The sequence below is a fragment of the Schistocerca cancellata genome, chromosome 7 (assembly GCF_023864275.1).
Source record: "Schistocerca cancellata isolate TAMUIC-IGC-003103 chromosome 7, iqSchCanc2.1, whole genome shotgun sequence".
Taxonomy (NCBI): domain Eukaryota; kingdom Metazoa; phylum Arthropoda; class Insecta; order Orthoptera; family Acrididae; genus Schistocerca; species Schistocerca cancellata.
This window is the reverse complement of record NC_064632.1, coordinates 176,580,785-176,599,566: the sequence shown is the minus strand read 5'-3', so window position 1 is coordinate 176,599,566 and position 18,782 is coordinate 176,580,785. Positions and strand designations below refer to the sequence as shown.

At 39.3% G+C, this 18,782-nt stretch overlaps 1 protein-coding gene across 1 annotated transcript in view; it reads right to left on the bottom strand.

Annotated features, from left to right (window-relative positions):
• LOC126092690 (lysosomal-trafficking regulator) overlaps nt 1–18,782 on the bottom strand; it is a 393,980-nt gene that overhangs the window by 285,672 nt on the left and 89,526 nt on the right. The window contains exon 10 of the mRNA XM_049908413.1: nt 4,885–5,072. Coding sequence (XP_049764370.1) covers nt 4,885–5,072 — 188 coding nt within the window. The remainder of the gene's footprint in view (nt 1–4,884; nt 5,073–18,782) is intronic.

Below are 18,782 nucleotides of genomic sequence, written 5' to 3'. Positions count from 1 at the left end.
ATCATTTATTATCATGTTTTCTGTCTGGCAGAAGGATTAATGAAAAGGGTTAGTTTGTTAGACAGTTTTGTATTCCACATTTGTATGATTAATTGTGATGATGTAGATTCTGTCATTTTACATTTGTATTACACATATGTATATAAATATGGCTACATGCTGACCTTTTACAAGTCTTTTTCCCTTTTTTTTTTCATAATTCAATTGAGAAGTAGCAATCCATATCCATCACCTTTTACATATTGTTGTACAGTAGGATATAAGCAAGAGCAGGAAAACAATTTTTTTCAGAAAAAATGGAGATGACTAAGTGGGGCACATCTGCTGGCTAGACAGTGATCTCGTAGCTGAATGTAAACACAGACGGCCCAAAGTACAGACAAGTTGTGGACTCCTCTCATCAGACTATGAAGGAGGGAAGCCAAACAAACACAACTGATTCAGCACCTTGACAAAATTGTGAAATAAATGTAATGTAACTTCACAAAGAGATGTCATAACACCTTTCAGGATACAAATTTTCAGGATACAAATTTCACAAAAAGGAACACTCTGAAACCCTGACGTTGAACATTGGAGCAGATGAAAACACTGAAATTCGGTCACCAGTAGGGATGGGGGTGTAGAGGTGTAGGGGTGGGGGTGAGACTGGGGGTGGGGGTGGGAAGAATGTCACCATCTATATAAAATCTCCATCATCCGCAGGCTCATTCTCACTGTCTGGCCATTCCATCTGCATTATGGATACCAACAGAAGACCATCTATATTAAATTGCAGGATGCTCTCGTGAATTTAACAAGTTGTGATGAAGCAAGCTGAGATATTTTTTCTTCCCCACTTGTTTTGCCATCTGCCTCCTTAAATTTGGTTTTTCACTTTTAACTACTTACCATTAACATACGTGAATATAATATGCATTTTCATAAAAGAGAAAGGTTAGCCCTCAGTTTTAAAGAATATAACACCAGATCTAATTTTGTGCTTAGTTTTATGTATGTAATTGATTTTCTAATTTATTTTGAGTATTCCTAATTAGTAACTTTTGTTACAGGGTGAAATCAGTAATTGTTTTGTAACTTAAATTCTACTGTTGATGTATAAACAAATATAAATTCTGTACAAATTATAAACATTTGTAAACTATTGTAGCAGTATGTGTAGCTTTGCCTGCAAACTATTAATGAGGCTTATGGAAAGTTAAAACAATATATAACTGTGTATTATTGGGGGTGTTGTGAACAGTCAAGGTAAACTACTGTGAAACGCAACTGTGCACCTGTCAGCTACATTATTCAAAGTAGTCAGTGTTGTACTTCCACACCCCATTTTTCAGCCAGTACATCAACACTGAGGACAACAAATGAAGAAATAAAAGAAGGCAACCATCACAGAGTGTCTACAAGCTGCCACTAAATTTGGCAGACTGAGGATGAGTGGCACACTGATCATCTGTGGATGAAAACTGGTCTGCTCACGTACAAGCGTTACAACTTACATTCTGGGTGCCTGTGTCATAGCTACTAGGCAAGTACAAGTACCACCTTACTGGCTGTATGCTACTCAGGCTGTCCTTCATGTTGTTACTGAGTCTTCTGCCTACACGCCATCTTGACAACTATCAATAGGGGCATGCAGATAATCACTGGTGTAGTACTTTTCAACATGCAGAACTGAATATGCTTTGTCTTTTCAAAATTTAGAGAGAGACCATTTCCTGAAAACCACTCAATAACACTTTTATTTTTAAATGCATTATTTACCAATTGGTCTGTTGTAGTATGACAACACTTACATCTACAAACAGAACACTTTCTAGATTAGATCGAAAGTCATTTACATGTATGAGAAACAACAGTGTACCTAAAGTTGAGAGTTGTGAAACCCCATAACTTATATCCCACAGTCAGAAGACCTCTGGATCCATTGGCTGAATTATTAAGTATAACTTTAGGCATTCTTTTTGTTAGATATGCCATCAATTCCATAAAACCTCATATTATTGAGGAGGATATTGTGATTAACAGAATCAAATGCCTTAGTTAGGTCACATAAAATATCAAACACTCTTATTTTGTTATTGAATGCTTGTAAAATTTGGTGAGTGAGCATAAAATGTCATTCTTAGTTGAGTAACTCTTCTGAAATCCAAACTGTGATTTACTAAGTATATTACTGTCACTCACTTGAGATACTACTACAGAGTACTGTAATTGTATCTCTTTTGTAAATGTGGGTATTACATAAATTTAGGGGATAAATTGGTCCTTCCTTATTAACTTTGGGTTAAGTACAATTAATAAAAGTGTTTTTCAAACACAATGTTTTGTTTTTTCTCTTGAACAACTTGTACCTACACATTTTGCTATATTTAAGAAATGAATATTAAATACAGCTGTAACTTATACATTTAAATTTATAGTGATGCTATCCTGAAACCTCTGGTTCCGTCTCTCATTTCATTACATCAATGTTGACTAAAGTCTAAAGGTCATTGTAATGGTTCCTCCTTTGTTATCGTTTACACATGTTTACTTTATTTAATTTCACATAATTGGCCAATTGTACTACAAAACTTAATACATGCTGTGTCTAAGAATATGATGATTATTTCTAGTATAACCACTGCTGTATTTAGCACACTTACACTTTTATGTGTACATGCTAGCTTTCAGAACTGTCACATGCACTGCTAAATAACTGGATATATTACAACAGGTTGGTACCTAAAGCACATGAGAATGTCCCCTAAGGTCAAAGTTGGCCAATCCTACTAAATTAAATAAAGTAAATATCCGTAAACAACAGCTGAGATAGAACCATTACAATATCCTTCAACAAATATGCAGCTTTGGTATCCCACATAAGGCACATGATCTGTTGTCAGGATTACTGATTTCTGACATAAAATGTACGTTTCTCACTTTCTCGAAAACTTTTCTCATTAATTTTGTGCAGTTTTTCTGTTGTACAACTATTGCAAGATCTTTACTTATTGCTGCCAACAGATACTTTAATCCCTCTAGAGATTCATGGCCTTTTTACACAGATGTTTAATGTCCATTCTCAATGTTTTATGAGGAAAGCTATTTTCAAATAACAATAAGAATTTACCAAGGAATATATTGAATTTTGTGTCAGCATTCTGTCCACTGTAAATTTCAGTCCAACTATTCTTAAAAGTGTAAGCCCTGGAGTTGTTACTTATTCTAATTGATTCCCACTGAGGGGAACCTGAACTATAAGTGATTATTTTACTTATCCTAACTAGCTGTGCACCATTATCAGAGGGAATTTGTTACTGGGTATACAGTCATTCTTTTGCTTTGGGTTATCAGAGTTCTATTGCCTTTATTCATGTCGGAAAGTTAATTACTGAGATGAAACTGTAGGAATCAAATAAGGTTTTCAGATCATTTTTTCTACTAGAATTCTTCAGAAAATCTATACAGAAATCACCACAGACAATTAACTGCCTGCTGTTGTCTGACCGGTAGCTTAGTAAAATTCGACGACGGAAAATCCAGGATGGAATGTAAAAATATTAAAAAAGGATAGTCACTACTCACCATATAGCAGAGATGCTGAGTCACCAACAGGCAGAAAAAAAAAAGACTGTCAGAAAATGAGCTTTCAGCCAACACGGCCTTTAGCAGAGATAGAACACACACACACACACACACACACACACACACACACACACACACACACACACACGACTACAGTCTCAGGCTGCTGAGGCCAAGTAGCTTAGTAAGGAATCCATACACAGTTACAATTAAAAGTAAACTATTTTTCAGTATAAACCCCAAAGCACTCACATCTATGTGCTGATCACTACAAAATCTACACATTTCGATTTTTTTGGACTTGGCGTCTGCCTTCCTATATGCAACAACTCCTCCTTTTTCCAAAATGGTACTGCATGTATAAGACGATAGAGTGTAATCTTTTAAATTTAATTTCTCTAACCCATGGTTCTGAAGTCTTCAGATATGTAAAGGATGTCAATCTCTTCAGAATTTGCTAAATTTTCCAAACAGGCAATAAGCTCTTCTACTTCATTATTTAGTGCTCTAATAATTTCAAAAAATAAGCTAAGCTTACTTTCCTATGATTCTAAAGATATTTTTTGGGTTCTCCTGTTACTGCGTTACTTCTTTCACACCAGGGTGCTTCAGTCTTTAGTATGATCTAAAACAGGTCTCTCTCTAACACCAGTAAGCACAGGGAATTTGCTCTGTATGATAATCTTTGATTTTAGTTTGACAGTCTAGCTTTTTGGAATGCAGTCTCATTTGACATTCTGCACATTTTTCCCATTTGCAATTCATATTCTAACTGGTGAGCTCTGTAGCTGAATTTCAGAATTTTCAAATTTTTTTCATACCTGGAAATATCCATTTTATCTGCAAATCACATTTCTCTCCACAGCACAATAACAGACTGTCAACAGATGACATAGAGTATCTTTTAAGCTAAAGAAAATTGAAAGCGTGCTTTAGAAACATGCTACAATTCAATAAGAAATTTTGTGAAGCAAATCAAGCAAGTACATATTCTTTGACGACTGCTCCAGCATATAGCAAACACAAAGCAAATGCTACAATGCACCAAGGTTCACTCTTATTTGAAAAAGAATCACAGCACAGATAAACGGGGAGGGGAGGGGGGGAGGGGGGAGAGGGAGGGAGGGAGAGAGAGAGAGGGAGGGAGGGAGGGAGGGAGGGAGGGAGGGAGGGAGGGAGGGAGGGAGGGAGGGAGGGAGGGAGGGAGGGAGGGAGGGAGGGAGAGACTACAATGAGTCCAGGTACTTGGAAGTGTACCTCACAGAGCCACAGAAAATATTTCAAAGAATTCTGAAGGTAAGGCATGCAGCTACCCACCCTTGCAAGCAGGAAGAGGAAGACAGGCACGCCACCCAGCAGTGTTGCAGCGGCCAGCAGGCTGTGATGCTGTATCTTATCGAGCTTCGAGGCCAGCAGCATGGGGGCCATACATATCGGCACCTGTTGACTTGCTCGCTGTTCTATTGGAACACTGCGAAATGACGGCTGCACTTGGAACAGTGGTCCTGAAACAAACACAATAATACCATTTACTATTAGCTTTAGCAGCAAAATATTTAATTCTTATGTCAGATTTTATGTATATTATAAAAATAATTGTACATATGTATGTATGCATGCATGTATATTTGACAACTCCCACTAAACCATCAGACTAATTTCAACCAAACTTTATACAAATACTACTTACCACATGGAAAGATATATTGTGGGTGTAAAAACTGCCTGCCGTCAGGGTGGGGTTGGAGGCAAAAAAGGGGTTGCCGTAGAAGCATAACACAGGAATTGTTCATCTTTGTGGCCACACTGTCCACAGTTGCTTTATAATTATTGGAGGTATTTTATGCCTGTCTTTGCAGCTGTCATAAAATATGTGATTCTGTCACTGAAAGTGTATTGTTTTATTGAAATAAATCATCATCAGTGTTTTGTAAAGAGAGATATTTACAAACTGACTTTCTTTCTAGCTGCTAAAACAGTTGCTTAAAAAAGATGATGATTTTAATTGTGGTGTTTCGTGCCCGGTTTTTCAGGAAACACCACTTGCTTGCAAGTTTCTAAGTTCTTTGTTCTTTATTCTTTTTGGCACTGTTGACTTCGGCCTAATGCCATACTGCTTTGTGCAACTATGCACTTCTCAATGAGAAAACATGCCACAGTATATTGCCACTACTGTCTGTATGAGTAGGTCTATTTCTGGCTATATACACTTCATGTGTTTTTTGTAGTGTTAACAACTTCGCCATTCTTTTTCTATGATGTTGATACCACTGTATAAGTTTCGGTTTGTACTTCTGCAAATGTCCATGTATGTGTGGTTAATCATATGCCTTTCTGGTGTAGGCCTTCCAGGCTGTGTAAACCATGTTGAACTATGTGGATTATATTCTAGAGAAGTGATATCAGTTTCAGGGCAATTTGTGATTGTGGATACATGTTCTCAGGTTCCATAGGTCATTATTTGCATGTAAGGGTGTTAATTAATTCCTGTAATTACAAAACTGTCAATCAATCCCACAAAAGTTTAACTGTATTGATCCAAACTGCCTCGTGTTCAACAGGCAGGGTGAATGTAATGTTTGTTAAGACTGATAGTGATATTTTGTCATACACAAAGTTTGTCCTTAGCCTGGGACTGTAGTAAAGCATGCCATGTACTGATGCGTGTACTGTACTGAAGAAAGGTTGATTTGTGTGACCCACATTAGTCCATGTTATACTTCACTGAATTGTAATTAAATTTGTTGTTGCTTCTTCTGTAATTACTGTAATGTTGGTTTTCTGACAACCAGCTTGGTTGAACTGGTGTAAAGTCATTCATAAGTCAGTATCCCTATGGCCAGTTACAGTACACTAATGTGGAAGAGCTTCTGAACTTAAGATTATTTGATTTAGAAAGAATACCTTGGATAATTTAAAATTTTTAAAATTATTGATTTTAATGTTTAAAGAAAAGGGAAACCAGGGAAAACTAGAACTTCAGTGATTATTCTAAATACCTTGTACCATTGTAATTTTTTTAAAGGTTATTGATTCTAACGTTGAAGGGTTAATGAAATTTTGGATAATTTAGAATTTCAGTAATTACCTTTAAATATTTTGAAAGGTTTTACATTCTAAAAAAATTGCAAGATATTAATGTTTTGAGCATTACTTATTTTAATGTTTTAAGCAAAAGAAAGAATGAATTTTCTGTATACCTATGTAAACTAAGTAAACCAATACATATTCAGCTACTGTGCTCAGCCACGTGTTGTGTTCAAGCTTGACCAGCTCCAAATGCTACCTTTCCCTTTCGAATCCTTAAGAGAAGGTATCAAAAGTTAGCACAGAACATTATTACAAAGTTGTATACAGGTGTACATTGGTGCATTGGTGCATTTTAGCCACATCGTATTAGAACCGTGAGGAAGTGTTTTGTTGTATTCTCGTTCTGTTAATTGTTTTTGTGGTTTCAGCTTTGGTTTAATGTGAAATCATGAGGTGTTCTGGGGCTGTAATATTTATACAAGGATTGGTTGCAGTACAAGCTCAGATTACAAAGGCATCCAAGGAGCCCATGACTGTGGAATTATGCCAGCAGCTGTGTAGGGTATTGGACAAGCCTGTAAACATCACCTTGCAGGTAGTCGGGGAGGTAAGTGCCGCATGTGCTACATGTTTGTCATTGCTCGCTGTCATTCAGGAGGGCTCATCCCCTTCTTGCATCCAGTTCACGCGACTGCACGCTCGGGCATATAATGTGGTCAATAGCATTAATGATGTCCATTCAGTAAATGAGTATGTTAAGAACATGGAAGTTATATCTAAGTTGCAAGAGCAAGCCTTGTCTATGCAACAGCAATTGTCCCTTCTTACTATAACTGAGGAAGGTGAAGTACAAGGGGGTAATGCGTGTAATGAGATGGGGTAAGATAACCTGTAAGTAAATATGTTGAATCAATTTGGCAGACTGCCAAATCCCCTCCTCCCACTCATCCAGGGTATCTGCACATTATCGCTTGGTTCTACTGGTAATGTAACCGAAGTGTTGTGGTTAATGTACAGATTGCAGGAGCAGGCCAATGTGTTGTCAGTACACCATAGGCTGATATTCCAGACGACATATCCATTGGTGGAAGGTCAATTGCGTAGAGCGATTGCTGAAGTATTACAGGAGGGTGAATCTCTCCAGGTTTTTCATAGGAGAATCTTGGTGGAATGTTTAGGCTCACATAGAATAAATGAATTAATAGATGGGTGTTATTACAGGGAACAAAACACAAATGGATTCTTGGAGGATTGTGTTGAGCAAGTATGATGGGCAAAGCTTGCACTCTGTGTAGATGAGACTGAAGCTGAGGACATTACAAATATTCTGGAGGGGAAGAGACTCTAGGATCGATCTTGTCTCATGTTCTTGAATAAGCCATGCATCTTTTCAGACCCTGATAAGATGGTTACTACAGTGGAAAATGTTAGTTGAGGCAATGACAAGTATCGGTAAGTGACACCTCCCAGAAGGGAAACTATAGGAATGCCAGGAAATGTACTGAATTCTAGTACGTAGAGGTACCCATGACATAAGTGTTTTGAATGTGGGGCCTCGCAGCATCTAGTTAAGGATTGTGAGCAGCTCTGCGTGGAGCGGACTAGCAGCTGACGCCAGGGCGTTCCCTCTGGGTTCACTTCTTGCCAGCCTTTGTGGGGATGTCGCAGGGTTTGTGCTGATAATCCCACACAGCTCCCATTCATATGTGCCACAGTGGGGTGGGAACTGGTGGGCATACTGACAGATTTGGATAGTACCACTTCCTCAATTGATTTAGATTGATATAAAAAACAAAAAAAAAATGGCAGATTTGTGGGACTTGCGTGGAAAAAAATGAGGCATGCAGGTCTGTATCGGCTGAAAGGTTGAAGGTGGTTGGTCGGGTACATTGTAAACTTAATATCTGCAAGTTTTCTTAGGCAATTGAATTTCTATTAGTGGGGGGATTTTCCATCTGAGTGTTATTGGGATGTGATGTTTTAAAAGAAACCCAGTACTGTCCGGTTTATTCCCATGGGTGTTGTATTTTAAATTTCCGTCTGAGAAGAGGGTTCCATTTTGTCCTCAGCAGGCCTCGTGGTGGGACAGGTTCAAACTAAAGAAAATCCATCAGAAGTTCAGCATTTGCCACCCGACTAAGATCAGCCACACACCTGGCTGAAAATGACTTACAAGTTCATGGCGCCCTCCATTGCTAATGCTGGAAGTCAATTTGATGTTGGCCCACTTTTAGCCTTGAGAGCAGCTTCCACTCTCACAGGCATATGTTCAGTCAGGTACTGGAAGGTTTCTAGGGGAATGGCAGCCCATTCTTCATTGAGTACTGCACTGAGGAGAGGTATCAATGTCGGTCGATGAGGCCTGGCATGAAGTCCCTGTTCCAGGCCAGTCCATTACAGGGATGTTATTGTCGTGTAACCACCTGACACAGGCCATGCACTATGAACAGGTGCTCGATCATGTTGAAAGATGCAATTGCCAACCCCGAATTGATCTTCAACAGTGGGTAGCAAGAAGGTGCTTAAAACATCAATGTAGGACTGTGCTGTAATATTTCCATGCAAAACAACAAGGGGTGCAAGCCCCCTCCATGAAAAACACCCCCACACCATAAAACCATCGCCTCCGAATTTTACTGTTCGCACTACACATGCTGGCAGATGACGTTCACTGGGCATTCGCCATACCCACACCCTGCCAACGGATTGCCACATTGTGTACCATGATTTGTTTCTCCACACCACATTTCTCCATTGTTCAATTGTCCAATGTTTACACTCCTTACACCAAGCGAGGTGTCGTTTGGCATTTACCGGCGTGATGTGTGGCTTATGAGCAGCCGCTTGACCATGAAATCCAAATTTTCTCAGCTCCTGCCTAACTGTCATAGTACTTGCAGCGGATCCTGATACAGTTTGGAATTCCTGCCTGATGGTCTGGATAGATGTCTGCCTATTACGAACCTCTTCAACTGTGAGTTTTGTGGAGCACCCCATTCTGCTCTCTCACGATGTCTAATGACTATTGAGGTCGCTGATATGGAATACCTGTCAGTAGGTGGCAGCACAATGCACCTAATATGAAAAACATATGTTTTCGGGGGTGTCCGGATACTTTTGATCACATATTGTACCTTTAGATGAACAGTCTAAGCCGTTAACAGCATTTTACACTGATTATAATCTCTCTCAGTTTAATTGGGTACCTTTCAGCTTGGTTACAGCAGCCTTAGTGCCATCCTGTTTATAGGATTTGGTACTAGGAGATCTCAGATTTAATCATGTTTTCAGTCATCTGGATGACATAGTGGTATATAGTTTGGACTTCCAAAAGCATCTAGAACACCTCAGGTAAGTCATGAGCTGAGTTGACCATGAGATTTCTTTCCTATGGCATGCTGTGTCTGCCAAAGGGTGAAGGTTGACCTAGCTAGAACCAAGGCAATTTATAAGTTCCCCAGACCACAGAACAAGAAAGACACAGCTCATTTAATTGGAATGGTAAATTTTTGTAGGAAATTTCTACCCAACTTAGCACAAACTGCTGCTCCTCTGAACAGACTTCATCGGAAGGGCAAGAGGTTCAAATGTGGGGAATCCCAGCAAGCAGCATTTGAGGCATTAAAATTTGCCTTGAGTAATACCCGTGTTGGGTATTCCTAATTTCAATTTGTCATTTATCATTCAAACTTCATATCTAAATCTGGCGCCACAGATCTTCTTGATACCTCGAGGACGTTATCAGGACCCGAGACTCATTGCTCTGTGAACAAGCTTGAAGCACTGGCAGTTTTGTATGCCTTAGAGAAGTTTAGGTTTTATCTGTAACACAGAAGATCCCATTTAGAAAGGGATAGCTAAGCCTTTAGTTGGGTCCTGGCACTGCCACGTAAGACTGGGAGAGTAGCCCGCTGGGTGGTTGGCATTTCAGCCTTCCAGTTCGATGTAGAACATATTACGGACACCCAAAATCAGGTGGTTGATGTCCCAAGTCGTATGTTCAAGTATGTTGTTAAGGAAGTTTCCAGTAAGACTATTTCAGCCCCCCCCTCCCCCCTCCTGCGGAAGCTGTGGTAGAGCATCCAAGGGGAGTAGTGGCAGCAGCTATTTTAACTGAGATTTCTGAGCTGTTTGGAGATTTGGGGGAGGAACAGTGTAGAAACCAGGACTTAAATCCAATTATCAAACAATTGAAGGGAGAGCATGAGGTGAAAGGTTATTCCTTGCAGAAGCAGCTGTTGTGTTACCGTACTAAGTACGACGACAGGTTGAAAATTTGGGTACCGTGAAAACTGGTGCCTGCTGTTTTCACTTACTTCCATCAGTTGTTGTGTGGAGAGCATTTAAGTGTGCAAAATACCAAAATAAAAATAAAGGAACAGCTAACATGGAAAGGAATAGTCCCCAAGATCAAGGGTTTGGTATCGAACTGCAAGAACTGCAAATTGGTGAAGCCGGATACAGGTGTAAAGAAAGGACTTTTGTGTTCCACCAAAGCATTTAAACCAATGGATAAATTTTTCATTGATTATCTCAATCCACTTCCACACACGAAGGATGGCAACCAATATGTGTTCGTCACTGTAGATGCATTTAATAGGTTTGTGTAGTTGTCACCAAGTACAGGTACCACGACCAATTACAGCATCCAGCAGTTAGCATCCATCCTTGCCCGTTTTGGGGCTGCTACGGATAGGTCACGGAAAGGAGGTTGCTGTTTAGTCAGCGGATGGTGGGGAGCACATCACATCAGAACTAGTGCCTCACATTCTGACTGATTTTGGTGCACATTGGCATTCAGTTTGGAATTTGAACTGGGTCTTTACCTTGGCTCGAACAGTAATTCAATCATCTGTGATTGACTCTAGTCATGTGCAGGTTCATCCTGTAAATTAAACTGTTTTCAGTTAGCAAGACTCGGGAACATTTTTCCTATTTCCTCTGTGACACATCACATTGGATGTTTAATCGAAGAGTGACTGTAGTGCCACAAAATTGTACCCTGGCTGTGTTCTGTAAATTTCCATGTATGTGTGGTTAATCAGATAACTTTCTGTTGTAGGCCTTCCGGGGTGTGTAAATCATGTTGAACTATGTGCTTGATATTCTAGAGAAGTGATTTTAGTTTCAGGACACTTTGCAATTGTGGATACTTCTCAGGTTCCACAGGTCAAAATTTGCATGTAAGGAAGTTAGTTAATGTCTGTGATTAGAAAACTGTCAATCAATCCCACCAAAGTTTACCTGTTTTAATCGAAACTGCCTCATGTTCAGCAGGTAGAGTGAATGTAAAGTCTGTTAAGACTGATCGTCGTAATCTGCCATTTGCAGAGTTTATCTTTATCCTGGGACTACATTAAGGTAAGCCGTGTATTGACTTATTTGCTACTGAAGACACGTTGACTTGGGTGTACCCGCATCAGTGCATGTTATGCTTCACTGAATTGTAATTAAATTTGTTACTGGTTCTTCTGTAACTACCATAACATTGGTTTTCTGACAACTGGATTGGTTGAAGTAACTAAGTCATTCACATGTCTGTATCCCTGTGGCCAGTTACGGTGCACTAACGTGAAAGAGTTTCTGAACTTAAGCTTATTTGATTTAGAAAGAATACCTTGGATGATTTTAAATTTTTAACATTATTGGTCTTAATGTTTAAAGAAAGAGTAAACCAGGGCAATATAGAACTTCAGTGATTATTCTAAATATCTTGTATCATTGTAATTTCTTTAAGGTTATTATTTCTAATGTTAAAGGGAAAGGAAATTTTCAGTAATTTAGAATTTCAGTAATTACCTTTAAGTATTTTGAAAGGCTTTACATTCTAAAAAAAATTGCGCGATACTGATGTTTTAAGCATTACTGGTTTTAACATTTTAAGAAAAAGAAAGTATGAATTTTCTTTATACCTGAGTATGCCTGTGTAAACTAAGTAAACCACTAAATGTTCAGCTAATATGCTCAGCCACTTTCAACATCAAAACAGTTGCGTTCTAGCTTGACCAGCTCCAAATGTTACCTTTCCCTTTCAAATCCTTAAGAGAAGGTGTCATATGTAGAAATGTACTATTTTGTATTATTCACATTATATGTATTCTGTATTATAGGTATGTAGTGTAATTTAATTATGTTACTATGTATTTATTCAATGTGTAAGAGAAATGAAGGTGGTGTGAAGGAACTGAAGGATGAAAAGAGTAGGTTGGCCTGTGTGTGGGTGGGGGATGACTGAACAGTGAGTGTAAAGTAGTGAAATGGAGAGAGTATTCTAGGAAAAGGGCTGAACAACCAGAGCTGAAATGAGAGGAGGAGAGGTAGAGTGAGAGAATGTGAAGAGATGGGAAAGGTAACCATCATTTCCAATATTTATCAACTCATTCAGTAATTGTGTTAATACTTTCTGTGTAAGGAAGTTTTCTTGAAATGTAAGGAAGTATCTGTCTTTACTGATTTTTATAACGTTCAAATTTTTCTGTTGTGCTTGGCCTGTTGTATTCCTGTTTAAGGTGGTCTGCAAATGTTGAGAGCTTTGTATTTCCATGCCCTGATGTGATCTTTATATCTTATGTCAGATGTCCAGCCAGTCATCCCGACGCAAATTTTTTCGAACGCCATGCGATTGCGCTGGTCGATACGAGATTGTTGGCAAGTGTCTAGTTTTGGTTTTAGTTTAGTAATATGTTTCTGTACCGATTTATTTGGTTTGTAGGCAATGCTTAGGCCTTGTTTTTCAGCATATATTACCTATTTTTTACATAAATTTATGGTGGTAGGCCATTGTATTCCATTTTCCTGTGATATCCTGCTTGTAGTGATATGTGTTGGTGTGATTTGGAATCTTTATTTAATTATTTGTGTCTTTATTTTTCTGTTAAGAACATTACCATTGTTTCTTTGCATCCATTTTTAATGCTATCTGTTTCATAGTGACTAGCTCATTTTAATACTGAAAGTGTTTAGAGGGGGAGGGATGGCGGTAGGGGAAGAGGGAGGACAGAGGGAGGGGGAAGAGTGTTTTAATTCTAAACTGGATCTTTTCAACATATTTAGCTCACTTAGTGCTGGTTTTTCACAGCTTTAAATTAAGCTGCTGTGTATCTTTGCAGTATGCATGTCTGCCCCATTTCAACACATCTGTACAAGCAGCACCTGCAATGATAAATGACTAACGATTCTGCTTCTACATACAGTACATACTCTGCAAACCAGTGGGTAATGCACACTGTAAACAATCTAATCTTGTCTTCATGGTTTCTATGGGAGAGATACATGTAGTATATTCACAAAGCCAAAATTTTAAGCCAGTTCTTAAAACTATGTAGGTAGGTTTTATCAGGATAATTTGGGTCTCTCTTCAACAGTTTGTCAATTGACTTTATGAAAAATCTCTGTGATACTCTCCCACAGGACAAACAAAACTGTGCAACAAAGTACAGTATGCCTACCCTGCTTGTTATAAATCACTTCATGCCAACACTGTGGACTCGACACTGAATGAAGCGAGCAGGTTTATTAGAAGATGCTTAAAACCTACTCATATTGACAAGATTTACTGTATTGCACTGGCACACCTGCATATATCTGCTGAAACGTCACAGTCAGTCATGAACAACTGAAGGCTGAGAACGCTGAAGCTCACACACTGTTTGGCCATGAATTAACTCAGTCTGTGCTAAAATCAAGAAAAAGTTTCCTTTGACCAGCAGAACCTCTGAGACTCAATCCAGAAAAAGCAAGACTTTTTCAGTGGAAATCTGCACAATAAGAATAGATGAAGCTGCATGAAATTCTTCCAGTCACTCACAAAAAGGAATAGGTTGTTTTGAGGTCTCTTATACACTTAATAACTGGTGTCAGTACAACAAAACCTTTCCTTAAATTATGGGGTTTCACATCAGAGGATGGAAAGTGTGAGTGTGAAGAATAACAAACTGTGGAAGACCTGTGCCAAGACCCTCTTTCTGCTTACCTGTTCAATGCAGGATCTAATGCTGGTAAACAATAGTGGCCTAAATAGCGCTGAATTTTGGAAAAAATTCATCTGATTTGTAAATTTTGTCAATGACATTTTCTGAATGTTTTTGTAACACGTACCAGGTTGTTATAATTAAAATGCAGCTACTTTCACAGAGATCCAGTGTGGGATGTAATTATCGTATGGCACGGAAATTTGGTAGGTATTCTAACACATTAATGCTGAACCAATTTATGTTGGGAAAAAATTACTTCTAATCTTGGTCATTGGGTGCAAATCTGGCACTCTGAATGCAAGAAAGACGTAACGATATAGAAATTTTTTCGAACGTAACGGTTTAAGAATAAGACTTGGGCAGAAAAGGTCAAATAAGTGAGACAAACATAATGTTGATTTTATTATTAACTGCCACTTTCACAATTTGTTCAATATGGGTACCAGAGCTGTTGACGAGACGCTGCATCTGAAACATGACACGATCACCAGTTGCTCATGGGAGTTCTGGTGGAATCTGAGCAACATGTTCCTGTACACTGATCTTCAGATCATGTAGAGACTGGATGCATTTGTTTAGATATCCCCAGAGCATAAAGTCACTTGGATTCAGGTCAGGTGATATTGTAGGCCACGCATCTGGAAAAGTCTGGAGATAACATGTTTTGTAGAGGGTTGCATTAAGCAGATCTTTCAATAGGCGAGCAAATGAGGTGTTGCCCCATCTTGTACAAAAACAGTGATTTCCACACAGTTGCGCTCTTCCAAAGCAATATTCACACATTGTGCAAGAAGGTCTCAATAATATTCAGACATCACAGTACACCTGATAGGATCTAAGGGTGTATTCTCTCCAAAGAAGAACGGACTGAGATTAAAGGTGCTTGTGAATCCACACCACATGCTTAAACACAAGTGCAGAGGCTCTTCACGCACAACACATCATTTAACAGTACCCAGAATTCGGAGGTTGTGTGTATTCACTGCACTCTGTAGTGAAAAATGTGCCTCCTCACTCCATAAAATATTGCTTGGCGACATGTCATAAACTTTGATCCATGCCAGGAACTGTATGGCACTTTCAGAACATTGCTGTGGATCAAGAGGTTTAAGTTTAATCTTGTACACTGTAAAATAGACCACAAAACTTCCTGGACTGTTGATCATGGGGTGGACAATCCTCATGACACTAGCACTATCTGGAGCATGAGTTGCATGGTCAGTTAGAGAAACAGCAACCTCATCAATAACTTCCAACGGGATAGGACACCTTCCTCTTCCAGGTGCTACACCAAGTTCACCCATGTTTTTAATTTCATTGTCATCTTCTTTAACCCATTTAGTGATGTCGTACTTCTCTTCAAACATTTCAGTCAATGATACTCTCTCAATGCAGTGCTGTAATTGCTGCTGTTCACATAAAACAGTTTCACTAATAGCGCACTGTCTCACTTCTCAATAACCATACTGTTCACTCACTTAACAGCTTGTCAAATGACAGCATGGGATGTCATACCATCATATAAATGGAGTACAGCTCCACATATGAACCTGATAGCCACAACTGGAACACTTTTCCCCCTCTGCCCCCTCCCGGCATAAATTGGTTCTGCATTAACACATCACAACACATCAGTATATCTACAAAGGTTTGCTACCACCATAAGTAGCTGCACTGTGTGCATCTATATCTACATACACATTCCACAAGGCACAGTGCAGTGCATGGCAGAGGGTACCCTGAACCATTACTAGTCACTTTCTTTCCTGTGCCACTCACAGGTACAGCGAGGGAAAAATTACTGTATATATGCCTCCACATCAGCCCTGATTTCTTGTCCTTATGCGAAATGTATACCGGTAGTAGGATTGCTCTGCAGTCAGCTTCAAATGATGGTTCTGCAAGTTTCCCCAATCGTGTTTCTAAGAAAGAACATCACCTTCCCTCCAGCAGTTACCATCTGTGTTCCCAATGCATCTCTGTAAAACTTGCATGTTGTTTAATCTTACCGGTAACAAATCTTGCAGCCCACCTCTGAATTGCAATCCCAACACTCGAGTAGTACTCAATAATATGTTACAGTTTCATCCTATATGCACTTCCTAAATTTCTCGCAATAAACTGAAGTCAATCATCCGCCTTCTCTACCTCAATCCTCACATGATCATTCCATTTCATATCTCTTTGCAGCATTACACCCTGATATTTAAATGACATGACTGTGTCAAGGAGGGCACTACTAATGAACATTACAAGTTTATTTTCCCTACTCAACTACCTTAACTTACATTTTATGGTTATAATAGAAGGAAACATTCCACGTAGGAAAAATATATCTAAAAACAAAGATGATGTGACTTACCAAATGAAAGTGCTGGCAGGTTGACAGACACACAAACGAACACAAACATACACACAAAATTCAAGCTTTTGCAACAAACTGTTGCCTCATCAGGAAAGAGGGAAGGAGAGGGAAAGACGAAAGGATGTGGGTTTTAAGGGAGAGGGTAAGGAGTCATCCCAGTCCCGGGAGCGGAAAGACTTACCTTAGGGGGAAAAAAGGACGGGTATACACTCGCGCGCGCGCGCACACACACACACACATATCCATCCACCAATATGTGTGTGTGTGTGTGTGCGAGTGTATACCCGTCCTTTTTTCCCCCTACGGTAAGTCTTTCCGCTCCCGGGACTGGAATGACTCCTTACCCTCTCCCTTAAAACCCACATCCTTTCGTCTTTCCCTCTCCTTCCCTCTTTCCTGATGAGGCAACAGTTTGTTGCGAAAGCTTGAATTTTGTGTGTATGTTTGTGTTCGTTTGTGTGTCTGTCGACCTGCCAGCACTTTCATTTGGTAAGTCACATCATCTTTGTTTTTAGATATATTTTAACTTACATTTTTCTACATATAGAGCCAGCTGCCATTCATCCCACGAAACAGAAAGTCATCTTGTAACATCCTACAGTCACTCATCTTCAACACCTTCCCCTACATGCAAGTATCATCAGCGGACAATCATATTGTTGCCGCCCATACCGTATGCCAGATCATCTACGTATACAGAAAATAACAGTGATCCTATTACATTTCCCTAGGCATTCCTGATGATACCCTTGTCTCTGATGAGCACTCGCTGTCAAGGACAACATATTGTGTTCTATTACTTAAGAAGTCGTCGTGCAACTCTCATATCTGGGAATCTATTCCATATGCTTTTACGTTCACTAACAGTTTACAGTGGGGTACTGCATCAAATGCCTTTCAGAAATCTAGGAATATGGAATCTGCCTGTTGCCTTTCATCCCAAGCTGAGTTCCACAACTGTGCTTATTCTTGTCAAGCTTTTCGGTCTCTAGGAAATTTGCTATATTCAACCTCAGAATATGTTCCAGAATTCTGCAGTAAACCAATGTCAAGGGTATTGGTCTGTGATTTTGTGGGTCCTTTCTCATTATAACCTCCCCATGTATGCCATATACAACTGTGTGTAGGCTTCTAAGGTGAGTAAATGAATAAATAAGTGAAATGGATACACTCCCAGTCACGTGTTCTTAGGGTAATAAGAACTATGGAAAAAGTGAGTTTAACATCTCATCAAGACAGAGTGAAAGGAAATAGGTTGTGCTCTTTCAAAGAAGCCATCCTGGCATTTGGGTTAAGCCGTTTAGGAAAAGCACAGAAATCTTAAATCTGGGTGACTGGACAGACATGTGCATTGCCCTCCTCACAAAAACATGTACCCAGTGCGTTAACAACAGTGCCATCGCACTCAGCAATGACAGCAGAGCATCAGTAGATGACTGATAAGCACTATTAGTAAAAGATATAAGGAGAGTTGTAATAATGTGTCAAAACCATTTACTTCTGGAGTTGAATGAAGCTAACATGACCACCTTTACCAAAAATGAGAGAATGCACAATGAAACTGAGCAATTGATAAAGAAGGTGTTGTGAAATGCGTAATTACTCTTATGTATTAGGAATGGTATATTAGTGACATACATAAAGTTTGAAATCTGCAGTCAGAGACTGTGGTCAGACATGTGTGGCGATGGTCAGATGTGTGAGCGACATTTGCATGAATATGTGTGTGTGTGTGTGTGTGTGTGTGTGTGTGTGTGTGTGTGTGTGTGTGTGTGGCTGAAAGCTTACATGTTTAGTAGTCTTATTGTTGTGCCTGTCTGCGACTCAACATTGCTATATGGCGAGTA